Source organism: Plecotus auritus (assembly GCF_963455305.1).
Source record: "Plecotus auritus genome assembly, chromosome: 15".
Lineage (NCBI taxonomy): Eukaryota > Metazoa > Chordata > Mammalia > Chiroptera > Vespertilionidae > Plecotus > Plecotus auritus.
Window position 1 is genome coordinate 1,444,152 of NC_137781.1, and position 24,522 is coordinate 1,468,673.

Genomic DNA, 24,522 nt, shown 5'->3' on the forward strand with positions numbered 1-24,522 from the left:
GATGATTGACGGACCCGTCCCCCTGCCCACCCCCTCCTGCTGTGCAGTCAGCCGCCAGCTCCTCTTGTCTGGCTGTGGCAGCAGCCTCCCCAGGGTCCTTCCTCCCCAGGTCTCGCCGCCTCTGCGTCCTCTCCATCCATTATCTGCACCGTAATGGAGACCAGATATCTAAAGCGCACCCCTGGCCCTGCGCTCCCCCGTGGAAGCCTCAGTGACTTCCTGCCGGCCTTCGGTGGAGGAAACACGCCTTCACCAGGCTTTTCCTGGGTGGGTCCTGTTTATTTTTCTGCTTTCACATCTCCTGCTCCCCCACTCCCAGCCACTCTGGACGTCTCCCAGTTTCCCAGCCCCGCCTTGCCTTCTCTGCTGCTGGGCCTTTACACGCGCGGTTCCCTGGCCGGCAGCCGCTCGGGAGATTCGATAACTGAGCAGTCGCAGGGCTGAGAGCAGGCGCAGCTACCAGGACTGCTGTGTGATTCAGCGCTCACACCTGCCTCGGAGGTGTATTGGGGCTCAGACTGAAGTGCTGGCAAAGACCCCAGCACAGCTTTATGCAGTCCCCCCCAGTTCTATCCCCCTTCCACGGCGACACCGTAACCTACAAAATCCACCCTCTGTCGGGGTGGCTCACAGGAGTGGGGGGCTACTGTCTCTGCTGCCAGGACTTCTGCTATCCAGTCTTGTACTTGCCAGATGTTCAGGCACCAAAGGGGCACTCAGTCTACCTCTGTGTCCGGTCTGCAGACCAGGTGCACGCCACCGAAACAGCTCTTCCGCGTTCCCAAGAAGCACGGTTGCAGGCGTTTTAAGGGAATGAGGTAGGCATCCTGGAATAAAAGGCTAATATGCACATCGACCAGACAGCAGAACCACCAGTCACTATGGTGCACACTGACCACCAGGGGGCAGACGCTCAACGCAGGAGCTGCCCCCTAGTGGTCAGTGTGATGTCCCACTCCCTGCGGGCCTAAGCCGTCAGTCGGACATCCCCCGAGGACTCCTGGACTGTGAGAGGGCACAGGCTGGGCTGAGGGACCCCGGCCCTGAGTGCACAAATTTCGTGCACCGGGCCTCTAGTCCTATATAATAAAAGGGTAATATGCAAATTGACCCTAAAGGCTGGACAATCAGAACGACTGCTGGCCCAGTCACTATGAGGCGCACTGACCACCTCTTGGTCCCTTTCCCCAGCTGGCAGGCTCCAGTCGCCTGATGGCAAACGGGGAACCGGGGGTGGGTGGCGGGGGATGCGGGCGGCGCCAGGCCAAGGCCCTTGCCCCACACACAGAGGGCAACCTGCAGCAGGGACGGGGCCGGCGAGCGGGTGGAAACAGCTGACCTCAGTCCCTTCCCCCTGCCCTCAGGCACTGATCACCCTATGGCGAAAGGGGAGCCGGGGGTGGGTGGCGGCGAGGGGGTGGGGCCAGCTGTGGGCAGCCAGGGAAGGTGGCCCTGATCGCAGGCCAGGCCTAGGGACTCTACCTGCACACGCATTTCGTGCTCTGGGCCCGCAGTTTCCTTATAAATAAGGAAAGATGGAGTTGTAGGCGCTCAGGCTGCTCACACGGACTGCACCATTTCCTGACTCGCAGGCCTGCGGGGAGCCCAGGTACTTCCCCAGTCCTGGTGGGCTGTGTGTTAACAGCTCCTCCCCGGCCCCTGCATCACCCCAAACGTGCCTGCTAACAGACAGTCTACCCGCTGGCTGTCCTCCAGGGCAGCCCATTGCCTCTGCCGGTCAGTGCTGCCCTTCTAGAATGCATTCCTGAGGTTGGGCTACAACGCGTCACCCTTGACCTCCATGTATGCGTCCTGTTTCTGGGGAAGGACGGCAGTGGGGAGAGGAAGGGGGAAGCAGATCTTTCCTCTCAGTGTAGTCGCACTTCCACGTCTAAACAGGTGAGCTCAGGCATTCACATACGGCTTTTAGCACATCGTCTGGCACGTATGAGCTGTTCATGGTAACTATTATTAACTTTAAGCAAGGAACGGAGAAGTATTCATTATGCAATCAACTCATTGCCTGTCGAGTGTGTAACAGTTTGATAATTTCCAGCAAACATTTCTGAGCATCCACTTTGTGTCAGACACTGTGTTAGCTCGAGAAAGAGAACATCCAGGCCTTCAAAGGGCCCAGCTATCGCTGGGGAGACAAAAGAATATGTAAATAGAATAAGCATCCCCACCTTCAACATCTGTCAGATGGAAGTGTCAAATGAAAATATACAGAATACTAGAGGCCTGGTGCATGAAATTCGTGCATGGGGGGGGGGGGGTCCCTCAGCCCAGCCTGCACCCCCTCGCAATATGGGACCCCTCAGGAGATGTCTGACTGCCGGTTTAGGCCTGTGGGATCGGGCCTAAATCGGCAGTCGGACATCCCTCTCGCAATTCGGGACTGCTGCCTCCTAACCGCTTACCTGCTTGCCTGATCATCCCTAACCACTTGCCTGCCCATCTGATCGCCCCTAACTGCTTCTGCCTCGGCCCCCGCTGCCACGGCTTCATCCGAAATGATGTCCGGAAGGTCGTTTGGCTGTCTAGTCTAATTAGCATATCACACTTTTATTATCATAGGTAATACAGAAGCCCAGTGCTTGAGCCTGATTAGAAAAAGTCAGCTCCAACCGGTTGCTCCTCCTCCACAGCATTATCCGCACGGTGTTCGCAGGACAGGTCACTTTGTCACCCATGCTTCTCCTGCAGATACGCAGAGGGCAGCGGGCTGTCCCCGTAGCTTCCTTTGACTGCCGTCTGCGAGCTGCCCTCTCGCTATTACAGAAGCATTCGCGTAGGCGGCCTCCACGCTTCCTTATCTCCCAGTATCCAGTTCTGCCGAGGATTTTTCCTCGAGTCAGCAGCTTGGAATGTGGCAGCTCCGGCGCTAAAGCATCAATCCAGCTTTGTGTGCTGGGGACAAGCTGATTAGAGCTGATTGTCACCGCTGTGGCTTATGTAGCCTGTTTATCTTCCTGGTTTGCTCACATCAGCATGGCCTAGAAAAAAGAGGGAGCCCTGGTGTCCTCCGTGGCGGTAAGTTCCTAAGCGCAAATTTCACACGCGGTGTTTTTGTGTTACGATTTTTAAAAAATCGATTTGAGGGAGATTTGTTGTTCCACTTTCTCATACATTCATTGGTTGGTCCCTGTCTGTGCCCTGACCGGGGCTGAGCCCACAACCTTGGCATATCAGGACGATGAGCTACCCAGCTGGGGCACTACTTTTATTTGTTTACTGGAGGCCCGGTGCACGAAATGCGTGCATGGGGGGGTCCCCTCAGCCCAGCCTGCACCTTCTCCAATTCGGGACCCCTCGGGGGATATCCCAGGGATCGGGCCTAAACCGACAGTCAGACATACCTCTCACAATCCTAGAACGCTGGCTCCTAATCACTCACCTGCCTGCCTGCCTGGTCACCCCTAACTGCCCCCTCCCTGCCAACCTTGGTACTGCCCCCACCCCCACCAACCTGGTCACCCTTTACTGCCCCCCTGCCGGCCTGGTCGCCCCCAACTGCCCCCTCTGCCAGCCTGGTCACCCCTAACTGCCCCCCCCGTGCTGGCCTGGTTGTCCCCAACTGCCCCCCCTGCCGGCCTGGTCGCCCCCAACTGCCCCCCCCCCCGCCAGTCTGGTCACCCCTCACAGCCTCCCCCCCCCACACCAGCCTGGTCGCCCCATGCAGCCTGCTGTTCAGTCGTTTGGTCATCCCTCACTAACCCCCCTGCCAGCCTGGTTGTAGGCAGCCATCTTGTGAGGGTGTGAGAGTTAACTTGCATATTACCTCTTTATTATATAGGATTTTATTTTATTTTTTTATTGATTTCAGAGAGGAAGGGAGAGGGAGAGAGAGATAGAAACATGAGTGATGAGAAAGAACCATTGATCGGCTGCCTCCTGCATGCCCCCTACTGGGTGTCAAGCCCAAAACACTGGAATTGAACCTGGGACCTTTCAGTCCGCAGGCCAATGCTCTATCCACTGGGCCACACCAGCCGGGGGAGGGCCCTATTTTTGTGTGATGTATACAGCAAAGTATCAGGTTGGGAGATGAAGCAGATGGGCTGCCTCTTCCCTGAATTTATCCTCCCAGTCAGGGCTGCATGGGCAATCTGGTGAGCCAGGAATCTTTCCATCCAGAGGAAGTAACCTGATTCAATCTGGGTGTTGCAAAACGGGGTGTCATTGGCCCCGAGACTTAAACATCCACAGAAGGGCGAGCTTTAGCGACGGCCGGGTCAGTGTCGTTAGGACCCCCCTGTCTCTGACCTTGGACTCCGCTCTCACCTCTGCTGGCTGCGGGCTGGCGTCGCGACCGGGCCCAGGATGAGAGGCAGACGCCGACTCCTCGTAGGCATCCCTGGATGGACAGCCTGTGGCATCGCCTCGGGCAGAGCGCCGGGTGACCCCTGTGAGGACATCGGGGTCCACGCCCTGTTACCAGCACCGCCGTGGTGTTACCTAGTAATGCTCTGTGGAGGCTGACACCGCTGTCCCCCAATGCTGTCGGGGTGTCGGGGGAGTTTCGTTGGGTGACTTTTTACTAAGCCAAGAAATAGCGGCCTTACAAGACCCTACGGGGTTTGCTGTCTCAGTGTGACTCACAGCCACGGCTCACGCTCTCCCCCAAAGAGGTCAGTCCTTCTAACCCTTTAACACGTGTCTCCTTTGCTTCACAAAAACCCCCTCCACTTATCTTGTTTGAACCCCCAAAATAAACGGTCGGGATTAAAAATAAATCGAGGCCGTTGTAATTTTGGAACGTGCTTTCGTGTGCTCCATCTGTCCCCCCCCACCCCCCACCCCCGCCCCCGCCCGCCCTGGGAGTCTGGGGTGGCCTCTCCCTGAGGGGAGAGAACCTGCCCCCAGAGTTAGCCTGTGGGAGGCGGGGCCAACTCTGCCCGGTCCTCACTCCCCTCCGTGGCTTCAGGTGGGTTCACTGCAGCCCGGAGGTCAAGGGCTTCTCCAAGGTCACGAGACAGCAGCTAGGACTGTGGTTCCTGCGCCAGGGCTGGCGAGGCTCCGCTGCTTTTCCCAGCCTCTCCGGTCCGCTCGCTCTACCCCTGCGCCCCCTCCCTTCCCCGCGGCATCCGTCACCCATGGACCGGGTCCCTTGGCAATCGTATTCATGGGAATTGTTAACGTAAAAAACATGGAAACCGGTAAAGAATTTCTGTGAGTTTATTGGAGCCAAACTGCCCACAATTGCCGGGAAGCAGAACCTCAACGGATGGGGGTGATGCTCCAGAGAATGGGGTTCCATCTGTGTTTACACATTGCCATCGAAGGAGGGACGGAGGTGGGTGACAGGAAATCCATTGGGGACGGACCAGAGAGGCGGGAGCAAGCAAAGCGGGAAACCCCTGGGGTTGGATAAAAGTGAAATGATGGACACACACTCAGGTGGGTGCAGGGACAATTCACATGACAAGGAGGGGATCTGTGGTCTCTGTCCTGGCCCCAGCACATCAGGCTGTGCCCCGAGGGGTCCGGAAAAAGGGGAGTTACAAGGTACCCAGACATTTCAAGGGTGTGTTATCCTAGATGCCAAAACACAGCCAGGCCCCCTGAAGGTAAAGGCTGACCTTGTCAGGGAAGATGCCGGCCTAGGAGGTGACCCCCCACCATCCCTGCTTCTCGTTCACGTTTAATTCCAGACCGTCCTGTGGGGTGACCTTAGGTCTCTGAGTTTGCAAGGCTGCCACGCAGGCCTCCCCGGAGCGGTCAGGTCAGCACATGGCCCCTCTCGTCCACAGATGCTGGGTCGCTTTCCCAAGGGAGCCCTCGCACTGAGTCAGGCGTCTCTACGACACCGGTCACAGCTCAGGTTCCCACCCCCCCACCCCAGCTGTGTGACACGCAAGGCTTCCATGGGCTCGGGGCCTCGGGTTCGAATGACCAGGGCCTCCCCGTCGGCTTCCCGGAGCTGTTCCGGAATTGTCTGTTTCCTCTGGTGCAGCAGCAGGCTCAGACCACATCGTCATGTCACAGAGGCGGTTTGCTTTTTGTAACTCCCAGCCATTAAGGTGGAAAGATGCTTCCTCAGGGGCTCTGCCTGGCATTCTCGCCAACATGGGCGAGCCCCCCAACGCTCTCCGCACCAGCCACGATTCGCCGCGTGTGCCATCCAACACTTAAGTGCCATTGAAAGGCTGACCCAGGTGGCTGGGGGGTGCCTGCACGCAGCTCGGCAGCTGTTTAAGCTCCTCTTCCAATTCGCTGTTTATTTCATTACCTTCCACTGAGACATCGGAACGGCTCTTAGGTGTGTGTGTGTGTCGGTGTATGTTCACTTCGGGGAAGTGGCAGCATTTTTAATTTTAAGAGAAGTTTGAAACGAGGAAAAAAAGAAACTGTTTTCAGTTTAGTGTTCTGGCCCTCGCACCTCAAGCTAGAGCGGCGAAACCTGCGTGTAAATAATCGCCATCGTGGGGGTACGGGGCTGTGCTTTTCCTCCCCCTCCCCCTCCCCTCTTTATTTACTTACGCAATTTATTGGGGTGCCATCCTATATAATAAAAGCCCAATATGCAAATTGTCCCCTCGACTGGGAGTCCGACCAGGGGGCGGGGCTGGCTGGCCAACCTCCCACGGCCCCTGTCCCCCGTGGCCGGCTCTGACTCTGGTCGGCCCCCCACCCCCACCCTGGTTGGGGGTGGGGTGGGCCTGCCAGCTGCCCACAGCCCCTCCCCCTGGCCAGCCCCGCTCCCAATTGCCTCCCCCCCCATCAGGGGTGGGGCTGGCCAGCCAACCGCCTGCGTCCCCTCCCTCTGGCTGGCCAGGCCCAATGGGCCCCGATTGGGGGCCGGACCCCACCTGTGTACGAATTCGTGCACCGGCCTCTAGTTGGTTAATCAATTACGTAGGTGTCAGGTGTACAGTTCTCTAGCACATCATCTGTATGTTGTATGGTGTGTTCACCACCCCAAGTTGAGTCTCCTTCCATCACCATGTATCCCCCTTTACCCTCTCCTACCCCCCCTCTTCTCCTCTCCCTCTCTCGCTCTCTGTCCCTCCCTCCCTCCATCTCTCTGTGCCCCTCCACAGACCAGTTTTCTAGTTGGTTAAGTGGGCCTATAACTCGGTGTCCAGAGTCCAGGGACCTGTTGGTGGCTGGACACCTGACTGGCGGCCCCCAGGAGTCGTCCCCCCTCAGGGTCGGCTGTGTGCGGGAGGAGCCGGGGGTTCGTAGCGAGTTTCCTGAGGAGCGATACCGCTGAACCGGGACTTTAAAATGGCAGAGAGGAGCTACTCACCTCTGTCCAGGCATCTCCGAGATACGGTCCTCCTGTGTTTTGAAAAGCAGTGGGGTCCTGCTTCTCCTGGGGCGCTCTGGAGGCACGGGTCTTTCCTCATTTCCCTCCCCGTGGCTGATCCAGGGGCGCCCAGGCTCGCCCTGCAGAATCCATAGCTGCTTCCTGTGGCATTGGTCCTTCCTCGGTCATAGGTCCTTCCAGAGACAGCCAGGCACTGGCCCTGCGCACGGTCCACGCTGTCCCACATCTGCCGGTGCCGGCTCTGTTTCTATCCCTGCCTCCTGCCTCTCTCGGGCCCTTCAGCACCCCCACTGATTCATTGCTGGATCAGTAGGTCACCCGCAGTGAGGTTCCCGGACTGGGCCCCTTCTCAGTGGGACGCAGCATTTAACCTCTTACCGTGAGTCTGGTCAGTCATTGAATCGATGCCCCTCCCCTGGGAGCGGACCTCAGGCCGCTTCACAATGGACGTCCCACTCGCTGAGACCGCATGCCACTGGCTAAGGCCATTCTCTCTCCCTCCGGCCTTTCCCAGAACCCGGACCTGCCCAGAGAATTCTCCACCCAGAGTCCCTTTAAAACCTCTGACTCCCCGTCTTTGGGGGCTGGCCCGTTTGGGGGCTCAGCCCATCTGGTATCCGGATGACCTAATAAGTTCATAATTCCTCACCCCTTTCGGCCTCGTGCGTCCCTCCTTCGGCGACCCTAACGCCTCATCACTTACATCACGCCCTGTTGCAGTTACTTGTCTGTATACTCGGAATGGCCAGATGAGGATGATCTCTGAACGCATAATCATCTGGCCACTCGGTGTCTATCCTACAGAATAAAAGGCTAATATGCAAATGGTCCCCTCGACCAGGAGTTCGACCAGCAGGCAGGCCGGCCAACCGCCCATGTCCCCTCCCCCTGGCCAGGCTGGCCGGACCCCACCCATGCACGAATTCATGCACCGGGCCTCTAATACACACATACACATTCATTCTCTCTCTCTCTCTCTCTCTCTCTCTCTCTCTCTCCCCCTGAGTGGCCAGGTTATCATGCGTTCAGAGATCCTCATCATCATCTGGCCACTCCGTGCACTTTACAATCTATCCCTGTATCTGCTCAGATGGGTGAGCCCAGAGTTATCAGCAGTTCATTCTCCCCGTACCCTCTGCTCCTCGGACAGCGAGTTGTTAGCAGTGGCTGTTTCTTAACTCAGTTCCGTTGCATCTTGATTGAGCTGCACATCCTCAGGATTTCTTTTTTTTTTTTCTGCTTCCTTTCCCCATCGAGGTGCGCTATCATGTTTTAGGGAACATTTAGGGTTCCAAGTGCAAGCTTGTCTCCCCCTGATCAGTTTGGCTCAGTGGATGGAGCGTTGGCCTGTGTACTAAAGGGTCCCAGGTTCGATTCCGGTCAAGGGCATGTACCTTGGTTACAGGCACATCCCCAGTAGGAGGTGTGCAAGAGGCAGCTGATGGATGTTTCTAACTCTCTATCCCTCTCCCTTCCTCTCTGTTAAAAAAAATCAATAAAATATATTTTTTAAAAAAGACAGCTTAACCACCCCCCTCCGCCCCCCAGTGAGACTCATTTTGGTCAGTACTGCAGCATAGAATAAGCTGAAGTCGAGTTTTCCTTTTTCTCTTTTAACTTATTGTAGATGCTGTAAAGCTGGGCTCAGCGAACTCTTTGTCAAGGGCCCGTGGGTTCATATCCGGGGCTCTCGCACTGTGCACCGTCTGACACGGCGATTCAGCGCTGCTGTGTCAACAGGAGGCAGAGCGAGGCTGCGTTCCGCCGACGCTGTGTCCACAGAGCAGGTGGCGGCCAGGCTCGGCTCTCCGCCAGTCACCCACACCCCTCTGGTCGAGTGTTGGGACCCTCACTTCTCTCTGCTCCTTGATGTTTTATGTATTTTTTAAAAATATACTTTTATTGATTTCAGAGAGGGACAGGGAGAAAGAGATGGAAACACCAATGATGAGAGAGAGTCATGGATCGGCTGCCTCCTGCACGCCCCCCACTGGGGATCGAGCCCACAACCCAGGCATGTGCCCTGACAGGAAATCAAACCTGGGACCCTTCAGTCTGCATGCTGACGCTCTATCCACTGAGCCACACAGGCCAAGGCTAGCTTGCTATCTTTATTTTATTTTTTTAAAAATACATTTTATTGATTTTTTACAGAGGAAGGGAGAGGGATAGAGAGTTAGAAACATCGATGAGAGAGAAACATCCATCAGCTGCCTCCTGCACACCCCGTACTGGTTATGTGCCCGCAACCAAAGTACATGCCCTTGACCGGAATCGAACCTGGGACCCTTCAGTCCGCAGGCCGACGCTCTAGCCACTGAGCCACACCGGTTAGGGCAGCTTTGCTATCTTTATTATGGGAGACAGCTGCCATCGTTGCTCATGGTGACGACGATGGTGATGACGGAAATAATGCAAAACCAGTGATCACTACCTACTGACGTGCACTCCTTTCATGATGCGGGAGTTATTCTCTGTGCACCCCGCCAGCTACCTTCCGGTGTAATGACCGGCACCGAGGAAAACGGCTGACGGGTGCAGTACATCGTCAAAGGGAGAGGGAAGGTTTTCTGAGCATTCCTAGAAACCTTGCTTTGTCTAAAGGAAGACAGCGTTGTTCTGATTATAAAAACAAAATGGACTCAAGCAGTACAGAGAAATATAAGGAAGAAAACACCCCCCGATCCCCACACCCGGCCGTCACCACCGGAGCCACGTGGCCCCTCCGGACCGCTGTCCCTCCCGCCTGCTCGCGTGCGGAGGGCGCTGTGTGGACTGCGCGGGCGTCCTCGCCCTGGTTTTGGGTTCTTCAGCCCCTGGAGGGGGGGGAAGGGGGGGGAGGTGGCAGCCACTGGAGGGGGGGGAGGGGGGGAGGTGGCAGCCACTGGAGGGGGGGTGCGGGGAGGGAGGTGGCAGCCACTGGAGGGGGGGAAGGGGGGTAGGTGGCAGCCACTGGAGGGGAGGGAGGTGGCAGCCACGGGAGGGGGGAAGGGGGGTAGGTGGCAGCCACTGGAGGGGTGCGGGGAGGGAGGTGGAGGTGAGAGGTGTTAGTTCCCTGCTGTCCCACCCCCAGCACATCAGCCCCTCGGGTGCCTGTACCCATGCCCCCTCCTCATACTTGCACCCTCGGGTCTGGGGGGACAGGCTCCCCAGGAGTCACCATCCTGGGCCCTGCTGCCTTCTGTCGGCCCTGCGCACCTGTGGTTCCTCCGGACTGAAGTGTTCGCACCGCCCGGTGAGCGTGCCCGCCCGCACGTGGCCCTGACGGACGGACGGACACAAGGTCATGTCCCATTTGAGCGGCACCCGCACCCGCACCCGCACCCAGGCAAGCGGGTCGCGCTCCCTCGCCTGCTTCCCTCTCAGGCCGCACACAGCGCCAGGAAGCCGGAGGCCGCGTGCCCACTCTGGCCTTGACCGGCCATGGACCTGGGTGGTGGCATCACCCTCAGCGCGGCCGCCCCGTCGGAAGGAGAGGGAGGACAGATCTGCCCCGTCCGCCTGGCGGCCGCGTCTGCCAAGTGCGTTAGCGCGGGCCTGGCACGCCGCTGTCGGGGCGAAAGGGACTCTGAGGAGCCATTCCATCTGCCTGGGTGGGAAGCAGGTTCTCCCCGGGAGCCTCTGCGCACGGGAAGGCCGTGCGTGACGGGGAGGGGAGGCCATGGGTGACGGGGAGGGGAGGCCGTGCGTGACGGGGAGGGGAGGCCGTGGGTGACGGGGAGGGGAGGCCGTGCGTGACGGGGAGGGAGGGGAGGCCATGGGTGACGGGGAGGGAGGGGAGGCCATGGGTGACGGGGAGGGAGGGGAGGCCATGGGTGACGGGGAGGGAGGGGAGGCCATGGGTGACGGGGAGGGGAGGCCGTGCGTGACGGGGAGGGAGGGGAGGCCATGGGTGACGGGGAGGGAGGGGAGGCCGTGGGTGACGGGGAGGGAGGGGAGGCCATGGGTGACGGGGAGGGAGGGGAGGCCGTGGGTGACGGGGAGGGAGGGGAGGCCATGGGTGACGGGGAGGGGAGGCCGTGCGTGACGGGGAGGGAGGGGAGGCCATGGGTGACGGGGAGGGGAGGCCGTGCGTGACGGGGAGGGAGGGGAGGCCATGGGTGACGGGGAGGGAGGGGAGGCCATGGGTGACGGGGAGGGGAGGCCGTGCGTGACGGGGAGGGAGGGGAGGCCATGGGTGACGGGAGGGAGGGGAGGCCATGGGTGACGGGGAGGGAGGGGAGGCCATGGGTGACGGGGAGGGGAGGCCGTGTGTGACGGGGAGGGGAGGCCGTGCGTGACGGGGAGGGAGGGGAGGCCATGGGTGACGGGAGGGAGGGGAGGCCGTGGGTGACGGGGAGGGAGGGGAGGCCATGGGTGACGGGAGGGAGGGGAGGCCGTGTGTGACGGGGAGGGGAGGCCGTGCGTGACGGGGAGGGAGGGGAGGCCATGGGTGACGGGGAGGGAGGGGAGGCCGTGGGTGACGGGGAGGGGAGGCCGTGGGTGACGGGGAGGGGAGGCCGTGCGTGACGGGGAGGGAGGGGAGGCCATGGGTGACGGGGAGGGAGGGGAGGCCATGGGTGACGGGGAGGGAGGGGAGGCCGTGGGTGACGGGGAGGGAGGGGAGGCCATGGGTGACGGGGAGGGAGGGGAGGCCATGGGTGACGGGGAGGGAGGGGAGGCCATGGGTGACGGGGAGGGAGGGGAGGCCGTGGGTGACGGGGAGGGAGGGGAGGCCATGGGTGACGGGGAGGGAGGGGAGGCCATGGGTGACGGGGAGGGAGGGGAGGCCATGGGTGACGGGAGGGAGGGGAGGCCGTGTGTGACGGGGAGGGGAGGCCGTGCGTGACGGGGAGGGAGGGGAGGCCATGGGTGACGGGGAGGGAGGGGAGGCCGTGTGTGACGGGGAGGGGAGGCCGTGCGTGACGGGGAGGGAGGGGAGGCCATGGGTGACGGGGAGGGAGGGGAGGCCGTGGGTGACGGGGAGGGAGGGGAGGCCATGGGTGACGGGGAGGGGAGGCCGTGCGTGACGGGGAGGGAGGGGAGGCCATGGGTGACGGGGAGGGGAGGCCGTGCGTGACGGGGAGGGAGGGGAGGCCATGGGTGACGGGGAGGGAGGGGAGGCCATGGGTGACGGGGAGGGGAGGCCGTGCGTGACGGGGAGGGAGGGGAGGCCATGGGTGACGGGAGGGAGGGGAGGCCATGGGTGACGGGGAGGGAGGGGAGGCCATGGGTGACGGGGAGGGGAGGCCGTGTGTGACGGGGAGGGGAGGCCGTGCGTGACGGGGAGGGAGGGGAGGCCATGGGTGACGGGGAGGGAGGGGAGGCCGTGGGTGACGGGAGGGAGGGGAGGCCGTGGGTGACGGGAGGGAGGGGAGGCCGTGGGTGACGGCTCCCTTCCATGCAGGGTCCTGGGTGGGGGCGGGGAGGGGGCCGGGGCCCTGCTCTGCCCAGGCAGCTGTCTCCTGGCACCTCCGGCCAGCGCCCCCCGGCTGCCAGCAGGTGGCAGCAGAGAGTCACCACCTGCCTGGGGTTGGGCCAGCGGCTGTGCCTGAGAACTGCACTGGGGTGTTCGGGTGGGATTTGTTTTACTTCCCCAGGAGGAAGTGCTCTAGGACCCACAGGACGAGAGCAGTGCCAGTCACACCCCTGCGCACACTCACAGCTGGCATTTCCCACCTCCATCTCTGTCCTCCCTGGCCGCCCCGTTCCGGAAGAGTCTGACTCTGTCACCTCCTTCCCTCACTTAAACACACAGCGGTGCTCCCGGGCCTGAACCAAAGCCGGGGCTCAGAAGCGCTGAGGCTCTAGAGAGGCGGTTTGCAGAAACTGTCTCACATCCCGCCCGCCCATGAGCAGCGGCCTGGCCATACGGGGTGCTGCTGGTGCGGGGTGCTGCCCGGGGCTCTGGGGCAAAGGCAGCCCCTGTGTTTGATGGGCACTCGGGGCCTCTGTTGAAAGAAAGGGCCTTACAGTGACGCAGAAGCCATCAGCCCCTCGGCAGCGGGTCTGTAGTGGGTGATTCTCACTGCGGTGTGTCTGGTTCTGCAGGGAGATCCCCCAAAAGCCAAAATGCTGCAACCCAACGTGCCAGGAAGCGCGGAGGTGCCTTTACGATGTGAGCTTTTAAGAAGTCAGCTGTCCCATTAGGCGGTCTAGTCGGATGCTAAGAGCACTGTGAGTTGTCAGGGAAATACACTTTTCTCTCTTTTTTTTATTGTTTAAAGTATTACAAATAGTAGTACATAAGTCACCTTTTCCCCCCCCATTGACCTTCCCCCGGCCTCCCCTGCCCCCGGCACATGCCCTCACCCCCCCTCCCAGTGTCTTGCGTCCATTGGTTAAGCTTATATGCACACATACAAGTCTTCGGTTGATCTCTTACCTCCCGCCCCCAACCCTCCCCAGCCTTCCTGCTGTAATTTGACAGTCTGTTAGGTGCTTTACTGCCTCTATATCTTTTTATTCATCAGGTTATAATGTTCTTTATTTTCCATAAATGAGTGAGATCATGTGGTATTTTTCTTTCATTGCCTGGCTTATTTCACTTAACATAATGTTCTGCAGTTCCATCCATGCTGTTGCCAATGGTAAGAATTCCTTCTTTTTTAGCACAGCGTAGTATTCCATGGTGTAGATGGACCACAGTTTTTAATCCACTCATCTGCTGATGGGCACCTAGGCTGTTTCCAGATCTTAGCTATGGTGAACTGTGCTGCTATGAACATAGGGGTGCATATATCCTTTCTGATCGATGTTTCTAGTTTCTTGGTTTATACTCCTAGAAGTGGGATTACTGGGTCCAATGGGAGTTCCATTTTTAGTTTTTTGAGGAAACTCCATACTGTTCTCCACAGTGGCTGCACCCGTCTGCATTCCCACCAGCAGTGCACGAGGGTTCCTTTCTCTCCGCTTCCCCGCCAGCACCTGTCTGTTGATGTGTTGATGACAGGAAATACCTTTTTAAGCCCCATTTTTACATACAGTCAGAGGTGCCATCGATTAGACGACTCGCCACAGGAAGGGCTTCGTGCCTCCCCCGTGCGCGCTGTGCTGTGTCACTGGGAGGGGCTCCGAGGCCGGGTCCCAGTCTGTTCTCTCCGGGGCAGCCGTAAGCTCCCAGCACACGGTGGGTTTCTGAGAGTTCTGCCCCGGAGCTGCCACGGGCCCTGGCTCTGCGTTTTCGTTGAGGATTTCAGCTTCTCCGTGTTTTAAATATCTCTTATTGATTTTTACAGAGAGGAGGGGAGAGGGACAGAGAGCTAGAAACATCGATGAGAGAGAAACATCGATCAGCCGCCTCCTGCACACCTCCTACTGGGGATGTGCCCGCAACCCAGGTACATGCCCTTGGCCGGAATCGAACCCGGGACCCTTCCGTCCGCAGGCCAATGCTCTATCCACTGAGCCACACCGGCCAGGGCTTCTCCGTGTTTGAGAAACAGTGTGAGGGACGTGCCCTGTCTGTACTCAGCCGCGTGGCTTAGGAGCGTGCGGGCAGCAATCGGTGAAGTTGGCATCTGGTGTTAAGAGCTCACAGCCTCCTCCTGGCACAACGAGCGGCCCACTCCAGACCGCAGGTGGAGGTGGTTGGACTGAGGCTGCCAAGCCGCCCCGTGGGGTGCTGGGACCCAGGCCCACAGCCCGACCGGAGCCTGCCCTCAGCCCCGCCTCTCCGCCTCCAGCGCGCTCGCCGTGGTCCCTCCGGGCCTCTGTCCGAGCCGGTCCCTTCAGCAACAGGAGCGGCGTGTGCGGTGCAGTCACTGCCCGCCTGGCGGCAAGCCCGCGGCGGCTCCTGAGTGACTGCCCGGAGCCGTCTGACCTCCCTGAGCCCGGAGCCTCAGTTCCCTCATCTGTGAAACGGGGGTGCGAACCCCCTGGCCCCAGCCTCACCAGGTGGATGCGCCGCCCGGCGGGTCCTCACCTCCCGTCCCCGGGGGTGGCGTGGTGCCTGGCATGCGTGGGCACCGACACACGTTCACGTCTGTGCTCTCCTCCCCCACACGCTGGACTGGGATCGGCGTCAGGTGTCCGCGGCGGTGTGAACCGATGGCTCCGGATGGAGCGGGAGCTAAGTAAGGCACATGTGGCCGAGAGCCTTCTGCTTCGCCGTCCTCCCTCGCACGGTCAACGGGACTGAGATCTGAGACCGCAGCTCCGCTCCCAGGACCAGAAGGGATTCCTCCGTTGGGGGGGGGGGCGGCGTTCTCGGGCATCGGATGGGGCCGCTCACACCAACCCGCGGGGCAGGGCGCGCAGATGGCGGTGAGCGGAGGTGTGGCTGGTGTCACTGTGAGGGGAGAGGACAGCAGGCCTGGGGAACGGCATGGCAGGAGCAAGGACTTGCAGGTGGGGGACCCTGGGGTGGGGGTGGGACAGTGACTCTGTCTGTTGATGCTCAGCTACACCAGCCGGAACTGGCATTTCTTACTTTTTTTTTAAAAAAATATATGTTTTATTGATGTCAGAGAGGAGGGGAGATGGAGAGAGAGAGAAACATCCGTGATGAGAGAGAATCCTGGATCGGCTGCCTCCTGCCTGCCCCCCACTGGGAACGGAGCCCACAACTCGGGCATGTGCCCTGACCGGGAATCGAACCCGGGACCCTTCAGTCCCCAGGCTGATGCTCTATCCACTGAGCCACCCGGCCAGGGCAGCATTTCCTAATTAAGAAAGAAAAGCTTTCCTAATGAATGGGATGAGCATGGAAGGTGGCATCGGAGCCCGAGGCTGCAGAGCTCACGGGCATCGTCGAGGTCAGTGTTCGTGACCAGCCGGTGGGGTGGGCACTGTGCGGAGCTGCCTCCTGTGGATGAGAAGGTGGCCCCGGAAGGGTGGCTGCACCTCAGGGACGGCCCCAGGCCCTGCCCGCCACCCTGGACGGCCGCCAGAGGGCGCTGGCGCTCCAGAGCCAGCACCACGTGCACAGGCCGGCGTTGGGGCTGAGTTTCCGGAAGGGGAGCTGGCGGTTTGGATGCAGAGTCCCGGTGGGAGCCAGCAGAGCCTGGGGAGAGCGGCCGGCACAGGTGACGGCAGGACAGGTGGCCGGGGGCGAGCACTTCGGGGCTGGGGGTGGCAGGCCTGATGCCGCAGGGCTGCTGGGCTCCGGGCCTGTAAGCAGGTGCAGGACGGGCATTGGTGCCAGCGTCCTCTCTAACGGGCCTCTGGTGCCCGGAAGGGAGCCGTGCTAGGGGCTGACAGAGCATGCTAGGGCCCGGTGCACGAAATCAGTGCCGGGGCCCAGCCCTCGCAGCCACGGCTTCGTCCGAAGGTTGTCTGGAAGGTTGTTCTGACGGTCGTTCCGCTGTTCGGCCGGCCAGCCTAATTAGCATATTACGCTTTTATTATTATAGATGTGCGTGGCCCAGGGTTCCCTCCTGCCCGCGCTGAGTTTGACTTTGCAGTGTGTTTCCTTGGGTCCTGGCTCAGTGGGGATGCCCAGTGTGGGACCAGCGAGGGCAAGGGGAGCAGGTTAGGCCTGCATATGAGTTTCACGCCCCGTCGGCCATCGCCTGTGGGGTGAGAGATGGAAGTGTGCGGGGGCGGGGGGGCGGGGAACACGCATGTGGTGACACAGGGAGGACTTCAAAGGTGACGACAGATGGACGGAGCCAGCAAGGCGCACGCGCTGTGTTTCAGGAGGTTCACCAAGTGGCAGGAGCAGAGCCGGCTCAGGTCACCCGTGCTGAAGGAGCACCTATCGCAGTCCTGCGGGTTGGGGGTCCCACAGCAGCACCCCAAATAGGGTGCCAGGACCCCCGCCATCGCCTGGGAGCCCCACAGCCATTCTCTTTCTTGGCTCACAGTGTGGGGCTCACTTAGAACAAGCAGCCGTGCAAGGCCATTTCCTCTGTCACGTTCTTGTCCCGTGATGTTGGCCATAGACCGAGGCGTTAACAACGTGGGTGTCACGCTAGGCCTGACCCACTTGGAGGAAAAACCTCGCCTCCCGGGCTTCTCCGACTAGCATGCTGCTTCCATCCCGGCCTGAGGGTGGCCCAGAACACTGGCCCCCCAGGAAATGGCCCGTCTGTGGGGCAGACTATAAATATTTCTCCCTTTTCCGCGTCCAGCGCGGCTATAGAGCGGTCCGGTTCCTGAGTAGGGGTGACGGGGGATTGAGAAAATGAAAGAGACAGACACAAATACGGTAGGGAAAGCTGGGGCTGGGTGGGACCACTGTCCTCTGATGGAGAGACAGGGACTCTGAGCCAATACAGAGCGTTTATTTTACACAGCAAAACCCGGAAGTTTCACTAACGCCTGAGACAAAGGAGGGTATGTGCGTTCTTGTGGGTTCTTTGTAACCTCACTTCTGGGTGGGCCCGGACAATCGTGTTTGTTCTGGTGCTTGGCTGGATTTAGGTAACGACACCACCCACCCCCCCCCCGCCCCCCGGCACCTGAGCTGAAGGTCAAGCTGACAACACTCCTGCCTCTGGCAAAGTGTGTTTCCAGGCCGTGGCTCTGCCAACGCCACTGGATTCAGCCGACGGTAATTAAAGGAACGCTCATGTGCCGTCCCAGGCGCTCTCTACAGCAGACAGACACGAACCGGCGGCAGCACACGGTGGACGCCAGGAGGCCGTCATGACCGCGCAGGAGTGATGAGAGCAGAGGGGCCAGATCCGTTCCAACCCGAGGGCTTTGGGGACGTTACTTCCTCACGCCCACTCTCCTTTTCCGTCCTCCCCGCTGCCTGCAGGGGGCGCTCTCAAGGCCACCTTCTCTCTCTGGTGTCCTGACGCTGGTGGAAACCCTGACTGCCCCTGCTTTCCTCTTGGTACGTTTGCCTTTGATAAAACATTGTGGTGAAGGACACGTGACATGGATCCACCGCCTCGCAGACGTTTAAGCGTCAGCGCAGGGATAACTGAGCCAGTGCTGCACAGCGACCACTCACGTATCGTCCATCTCACACGCGTGAGACCCACACCCGGTGGCAGGGCTCCCGTTCCCTCCTCCGGGACCCCCGCCACCCCGGCCGCCGCCAGGCTGGTCCCTGGGTTTGGCTGCTTGAGATCCCTCATGGGGGGGGGGGGGGGTCGTGCAGCGCCGGTCCCTCGGCTCCCGGCTCCTTTCCCTCCCCCGCTTGCTCGGCTCTCCGCGTTGTGGCCCACGCAGCGTTTTCTCCTCTTTCGTGGCCGAGCCGTATTCCTTTGCGCTCACGTCTTGTTTGTTCATTGATTCTGTGGATGGACTTTCAGGCCGTTCCCACCTCGTGGCTGTTGTGACCAATGCGGCTGTGACCGTGGTGTGCAACTGTCTCCCCAAAACCCCGATTGCCCTTCTTTTGGATTCACACCCAGAAGTGGGTCGTTGGTGGCTCTATTTCTCATGCTCTGAGGAGCCTCCACCCTGTGTCCTGTGGTGGCTGTACCTTTCTGTTCCCGGCAGCGGTGCGAGGGTCCCACTCTCCCCATCCTCACCCACATTGATTCTGGTTTTTTTTTGTGGGGGGGGGGCGTTAAATAGACATCCCATCCAGTGTGAAGTGATACTTGTTGAGGTATTGATGAACATTTTCCTGATGATTACTGATGTTGAGCGTTTTTCCATGTACCTGTCGGACATTTTTTTTGGGGGGGTTTGGAGGGAAGTGTCTAAGTCCTTTCCCATTTTTTAAATTGGGTTAATTTGTGTAGTTTTAAAAATACATATATTTTTATTGATTTCAGAGAGGAAGGGTGAGGGAGAGAGAGAGAGAGAGAAATATCAGTGATGAGAGAGAATCATTGATCGGCTGCCTCCTACATGCTCCCTACTGGGAATTGAGCCCACAACCCGGGCATGTGCCCTTGGCTGGAATCGAACCTGGAACCCTTCAGTCCACAGGCCAACGCTCTATCCCCTGAGCCACAGCAGCCAGGGATTAATTTGGTTTTTTGCTCTTGAGCTGTAGGGATCTCGTCGACGTTAGCTGCCTCATCTCCATGCCCCTCTCTTATGGAATCATGTCTTCCACTCAGCCTGGTCCTCCGCCCACAGTCTGCTCCTCCCACCTCCTGTGGTTTCTAAAATACACTCAGACCCAACCTAGACACGTCCTTCGAAGCCCAGGTCAAGTCAGGGTTCCCTGAGGCCTCTCCTGACCACAGCCAGCCACCCCCTCTGCTGAAGTCTCTGTACTTCTTCTTTCTTTATATATATAATGTGCCTATTTTTAAAAAAATATATTTCATTGATTTTTTTAAAGAGAGGAAGGGAGAGGGTTAGAGAGTTAGAAACATCGATGAGAGAGAAACATCCGTCAGCTGCCTCCTGCACGCCTCCTACTGGGGGTCAAGCCCCCAACCTGGGCATGTGCCCTTGACCAGGAATCGAACCCGTGACCCTTGAGTCCGCAGGCTGATGCTCTATCCACTGAGCCACACCGGCCAGGGCCTCTCTGTCCTTCCTGACTCGCTTTTGAGTAAGAGGCAGAGGCTGTGCCTGGCTTTGGGGTGGAGGTGACACGGGCGTGTTTGAGGTTAATTGACCTTCACCACCTCCCTCCCCAGGACTTCCCAAGCCACCTTGCCACACGGTCGGGGGCAGAGCTGCCCGGTGGGCCTGCGTGGGCTCTGCCGCGGGGAGCACGTGGAGGGGGCGGCGTCTGAGTGCACAAGCTGCTGGCCACCCCAAGAGAGAAAGATGAGCCGCCGGGGCCGGGATGGGCCTAGACAGCAGGTGTGCATGGCCAGGTCGTGACGGTCACATGACACGGCAGGCCCTGCTGGGCTCCGGCAGGCGGGGTGGCAGGTGTGTGCTGGGAGCCAGAGAGCAGCTGCGCTCACCTCGCCATTCTGCAGGTCGTCAGCACAGCTGCAGAGAGCGGGTCCCCCTCTCCTCGGAACCCCCCGATCCAGAGAGTTCTCGGCTCCCACCTGCGTGTCCTGGCCAGCAGGGCTACAGGAGTGGCCCGTCCACACTGCGCTGGAGGTCACCCAGGAGCCCCGGGGCAGCCTTCAGGGGGCCAAGGCCCCGGACTGGAAGGCTGGGCTGACGGACGGAGTGTCCCCGGAGTCTGAGGACACCGGGTCGGACATGTGACGTGGCTCTTGATCTCCATCCGCTCCCTGCCAGCGGCTGCAGGACCCTTTCCTGGGCCTCCCAGATCCGTGGTTCTCCCCGTGACCTCCATCCTTCTGCGTGGACGCCCCACCCCTCCCAGCGGTGGGAGCCCAGCCGTCCGCTCTGTCCCGATGATGCTGTGGCCATTTCTGGTCCCTGTTGCCCCGGAGGGATCCAGCCCGCGGGCCGGTTCTGCGGCCTCGATCTTGTCCTTTTGGAATGGCCCCGAGGAGGTCAAAGCCGGCCCTCGTGTGGACCGGGGACGGCTGACCACCTGTTCCGGCTTTTTTTTTTTTAATATATTTTACTGATTTTTTACAGAGAGGAAGGGAGAGGGATAGAGAGCTAGAAACATCGATGAGAGAGAAACATCCACCAGCTGCCTCCTGCACACCTCCTACTGGGGATGTGCCCGCAACCAAGGTGCATGCCCTTGACCGGAATCGAACCCGGGACCCTTCAGCCCACAGGCTGACGCTCCATCCACTGAGCCACACTGGTCAGGGCTGGTCCGGCTTTCTTATGCCCTCCTCCCCCTCCTCCAGGGGTCACATCCTGGGATACCGCCACCCCCCCCCCACCCCCGCCGGGCCGGTGTGTAGGATCACCTGGATGCTTAAAGGAAGGAAGGAAGGAAGAAACAAGATGGTCGGCCCCATCCCTGGCGTCGCTGGGCGGGGTTGTGGCTGGGCGGGGTCTGACGTTTACGCGATGACCCTGCACCTGCGATCAGGACTCGATCAGGACTCGGAGCCCTGGCGGGCGGGGGATGGGCCTGCTGAGGAGCCGGTCGAGTTTATTTCCTCCTCTGTCCGGCCTGGGCCTCGCGGGTTTTAGGGGCCACGCGTTCCCTTAGACGCCAGAGAAAGAGCAGGTGTCGCTAAAAACAAAACGCAGGCGTCACAGGTCCGTCTTCCGAAGCCGTTCACCCCTCTGTGCGTTCCCCTTCCCCACAGGCGGCCTGGACCTCATCTTCATGCCGGGTCTCGGGTTCGACAAGGAAGGCCACCGGCTGGGCCGGGGCCGGGGCTACTACGACACCTACCTGAGGCGCTGCGAGCAGCACCAGCGGGCGAAGCCCTACACCCTGGCCTTGGCGTTCAAGGAGCAGATTTGCGCCCAGGTCCCCGTGGACGAGCATGACGTGAAGGTAGATGAAGTCCTCTACGAAGACACCCCCTGAGTCCCGCCGCCCGGGGTGCGGGCCTGAGAGGGGCCTCAGAAGACGTGCGTGTCCCGTCGGGTCAGTCAGAATCGCACCCCACCGGGAACACGGGCTGCGTTGTGGTAATAATTAGAAGATACATAACCCCAAACCACCTTTAAAAATGAATAGAGCTGCCCTGGCCTGTGTGGCTCAGTGGGTAGAGCATTGGCCTGCGGACCGAAGGGTCCCAGGTTCGATTCCGGCCAAGGGCACATGCCCGGGTTGCGGACTCGATCCCCAGTGTGGGGCGTGCAGGAGGCAGCCGATCCGTGATTCTCTCTCATCATTGATGTTTCTCTCTCTCCCTCCCTCTCCCTTCCTCTCTGAAATCAATAAAAATATTTTTAAAGAATTAATGGAGCTTTCGGTGGCTGTGATGCTTGGGAGGTCCGGCCAGGCCAAGGATGTAGGATCTCATTGTCCTCCCAGCGATTCAGCCCTCCGCTGAAGGCCCTCAATAAAACCGATTCATCCCAAAATGAAATGAAGCGAATAGACTTGGGTACGGCAGAACGCGAATTAAAATGGAGGCCCTCGTCATAGGATTTTGAGCTTAATATCCCGGAGCGAACGTGACTAGGCCATCTCTGCTGTCCAGTGTAAGTAAATACTTGTGAGGAAGTGTGCTCGGACTCAGGGAGGAGGGTGAGCGCCGGGGCGACGCTGTCCAGGGTCCTGCCGTGGCCCGGCCGCCTCTGGCAGGTATGTGCACGCTCACCGTGATGAGTGATGTGTTGGTGTTGGCTTTAGGCACCGGGATCCTCAAGAGTATTACTGCTCACACGTTCGTACTAACCGGACTCACCGTGGGCTGTTTCAGATACATATACACACGGAGTGGCCAGATGACGATGCCCTCTGAACGCATAATAATCGGCCACTCCGTGTATATCCTATATAATAAAAGGCTAATATGCAAATTGTCCCCTCGACCAGGAGTTCGACCAGCAGGCAGGCCGGCCAACCGCCCATGTCCCCTCCCCCTGGCCAGGCTGGCCGGACCCCATCCATGCATGAATTTGTGCACCGGGCCTCTAATATATATATATATATATCTATACACTGAGTGGCCAGATTATTATGCGTTCAGAGATCATTATCATCTGGCCACTCAGTGCATATATTTTTTGGGTGAGTTAATGGAATACATTCAGGATATTTTCATCCATATTCTTTGGATGATAGCTTATGATTTGATGTTTTAGGTACAAAAGTAAGAAAAAGCACTGACCTCACGTGGGACTTTCCCAGCGCAGTGTGCGCAGTGGGAGGCGGGAGGGAGACCGTTCCTGTGAGCTGCGAGGTCATGTGACTGCGCGGCTACACATCGGAGGGGTGACTTCAACCGTGAGGTCAGGTGCAACGCTCACAGCGCTGACTGGCGATTGGTCCGAACTGGGTAAGCAGTCACAGCTCTGAGCCGCGGCGGGTCTGGAAGCTTTAGCTCCGTGGAGCTGTTCTCCTCCCGCCAAAGGGGGTGTCACACACCCCTCCCCGGCCTCCCCCGTGCAGGCAGGAGCTGAGACTCAGGGATTGAGGACTGCAGGGCCTCCCTGGACGGGGGCCTTACCCAGGGTCCCCTCGTGGGCCGCGGTCACTGTGCAGAATGTGAAAAGCCACGGGCAGCGCGGCCTCGGGTTCAGAGGCTTGGAGAAAGAGCTGATGCACACAATGACACACAGGACAAGAATATTGATTTAGAATTGTGGGGGGAGCCGGGGAGAGCTGAACTGGAGCAGTCAAGTTCCCTGAGCCTCTGTCCGTCCGTCTGCTTTCATTGACTAGAATACCCATTGCCTTTTAGGAATGCAAACAGACCCATCCATGGTCATGGTTAGTGAACAGTAAGATGATCAGGTTTGGGGGGGGTTGCCTTAGGCCATTGAGTCAGCGGTAGGTAATAAAATGCAAATTCACCCTGTGCAGGGGTCCTCAAACTTTTTTTTTTTTTTTTACATATTTTTATTAAGGTATTACATGTGTACATATCTTACCATTGCCCCCCCCACCCCACTCCCATACATGCCCTCACCCCCCAATGTTTTGCATCCGTTGGTTATTCTTATATGCATGCATATGGTCCTCAAACTTTTTAAACAGGGCCAGTTCCCTGTCCCTCAGACCGTTGGAGGGCCGGACTATAGTTTAAAAAAAAAACTATGAACAAATTCCTATGCGCACTGCGGGCCCAGGATGCGTCGGCTGCTAAGCAGGACAGGCAGCGGCACCGGGCGGGCCGGATCCATGTCCTCGGCGGCCGCATGTGGCCCGTGGGCCGTAGTTTGAGGACCCCTGACAAAGGAGCCCAAACTCAGCCTTCTGGCGGACCCCACGCATTTATATCAATTACTCTTGATCCTGGTTTCCAGCAGCAGAGGACGTTGGGAAGGGGGAAAGCCACCCTAGCAACGCAGGTGGTGACCCTGAACCTGTGATCAGGGCACAGGCAGAGGCCGGACAGGCCCGGAGCCCGGAAACGAGGCGCCACGGTGAGGGTGTTGGGTTAGGGGGCCGTGCGGGGGGCGGGGGGCGGCAATGAGACCCGCACAGAACACCGGTGCATGCTGGGCCCCGTGTGTCCACGGCGGCTGCCGGTCCGTGGTCTGTGCCTGACTTCACAGGAAAGGAAACTGTCAGGTGCTGGCCGGCTAGCATACCAGCCAGGGCAGCTCGCGTTCGTCACAGAGCCCCGCGGGGGTGGGGGGGGGAGGGGGGCCCGCGGGCAGGCGGGGGGCTCCGTGGCGCTCACTTCCCGGGCCCAGCTTTTCTTTTCTCTCCGAGATCACGGCGGGGCGGTGGGGGGGGGGGAACCCGTTCATCGCGTCGTACCATGATCGCCTGTTTACATGCCACTCTCTCCACCAGCCCGCAAGCTCCTCGTGGGCGAATTCTCTGCTAATTGTATGGTTTGCCCCGGTCCCCACCACCGGCCCCACCCAGAGCGCACAGCCAGGGACTTGCTGCTGAAGGATGGGCCGCGTGCCTGTCGCTGTGGCATCAGAAGCTTTCT

General features: G+C 59.5%; 1 protein-coding gene across 10 annotated transcripts in view; it reads left to right on the plus strand.

The window, feature by feature from the left end:
- LOC308238942 (5-formyltetrahydrofolate cyclo-ligase-like) overlaps positions 1–21,871 on the plus strand; it is an 84,643-nt gene extending 62,772 nt beyond the window's left edge. For 8 of the 10 annotated variants that reach the window (XM_080651451.1, XM_080651449.1, XM_080651444.1 and 5 more), the window contains exon 3: positions 21,262–21,865. In XM_080651451.1, coding sequence (XP_080507577.1) covers positions 21,262–21,488 — 227 coding nt within the window. In that variant the 3' untranslated portion in view covers positions 21,489–21,865. Of the gene's footprint in view, positions 1–21,261 lie in introns of all 10 variants that reach the window. The other 2 variants (XM_080651447.1, XM_080651452.1) reach the window with 1 other exon arrangement.
- Positions 21,872–24,522: the final 2,651 nt, after the last annotated feature.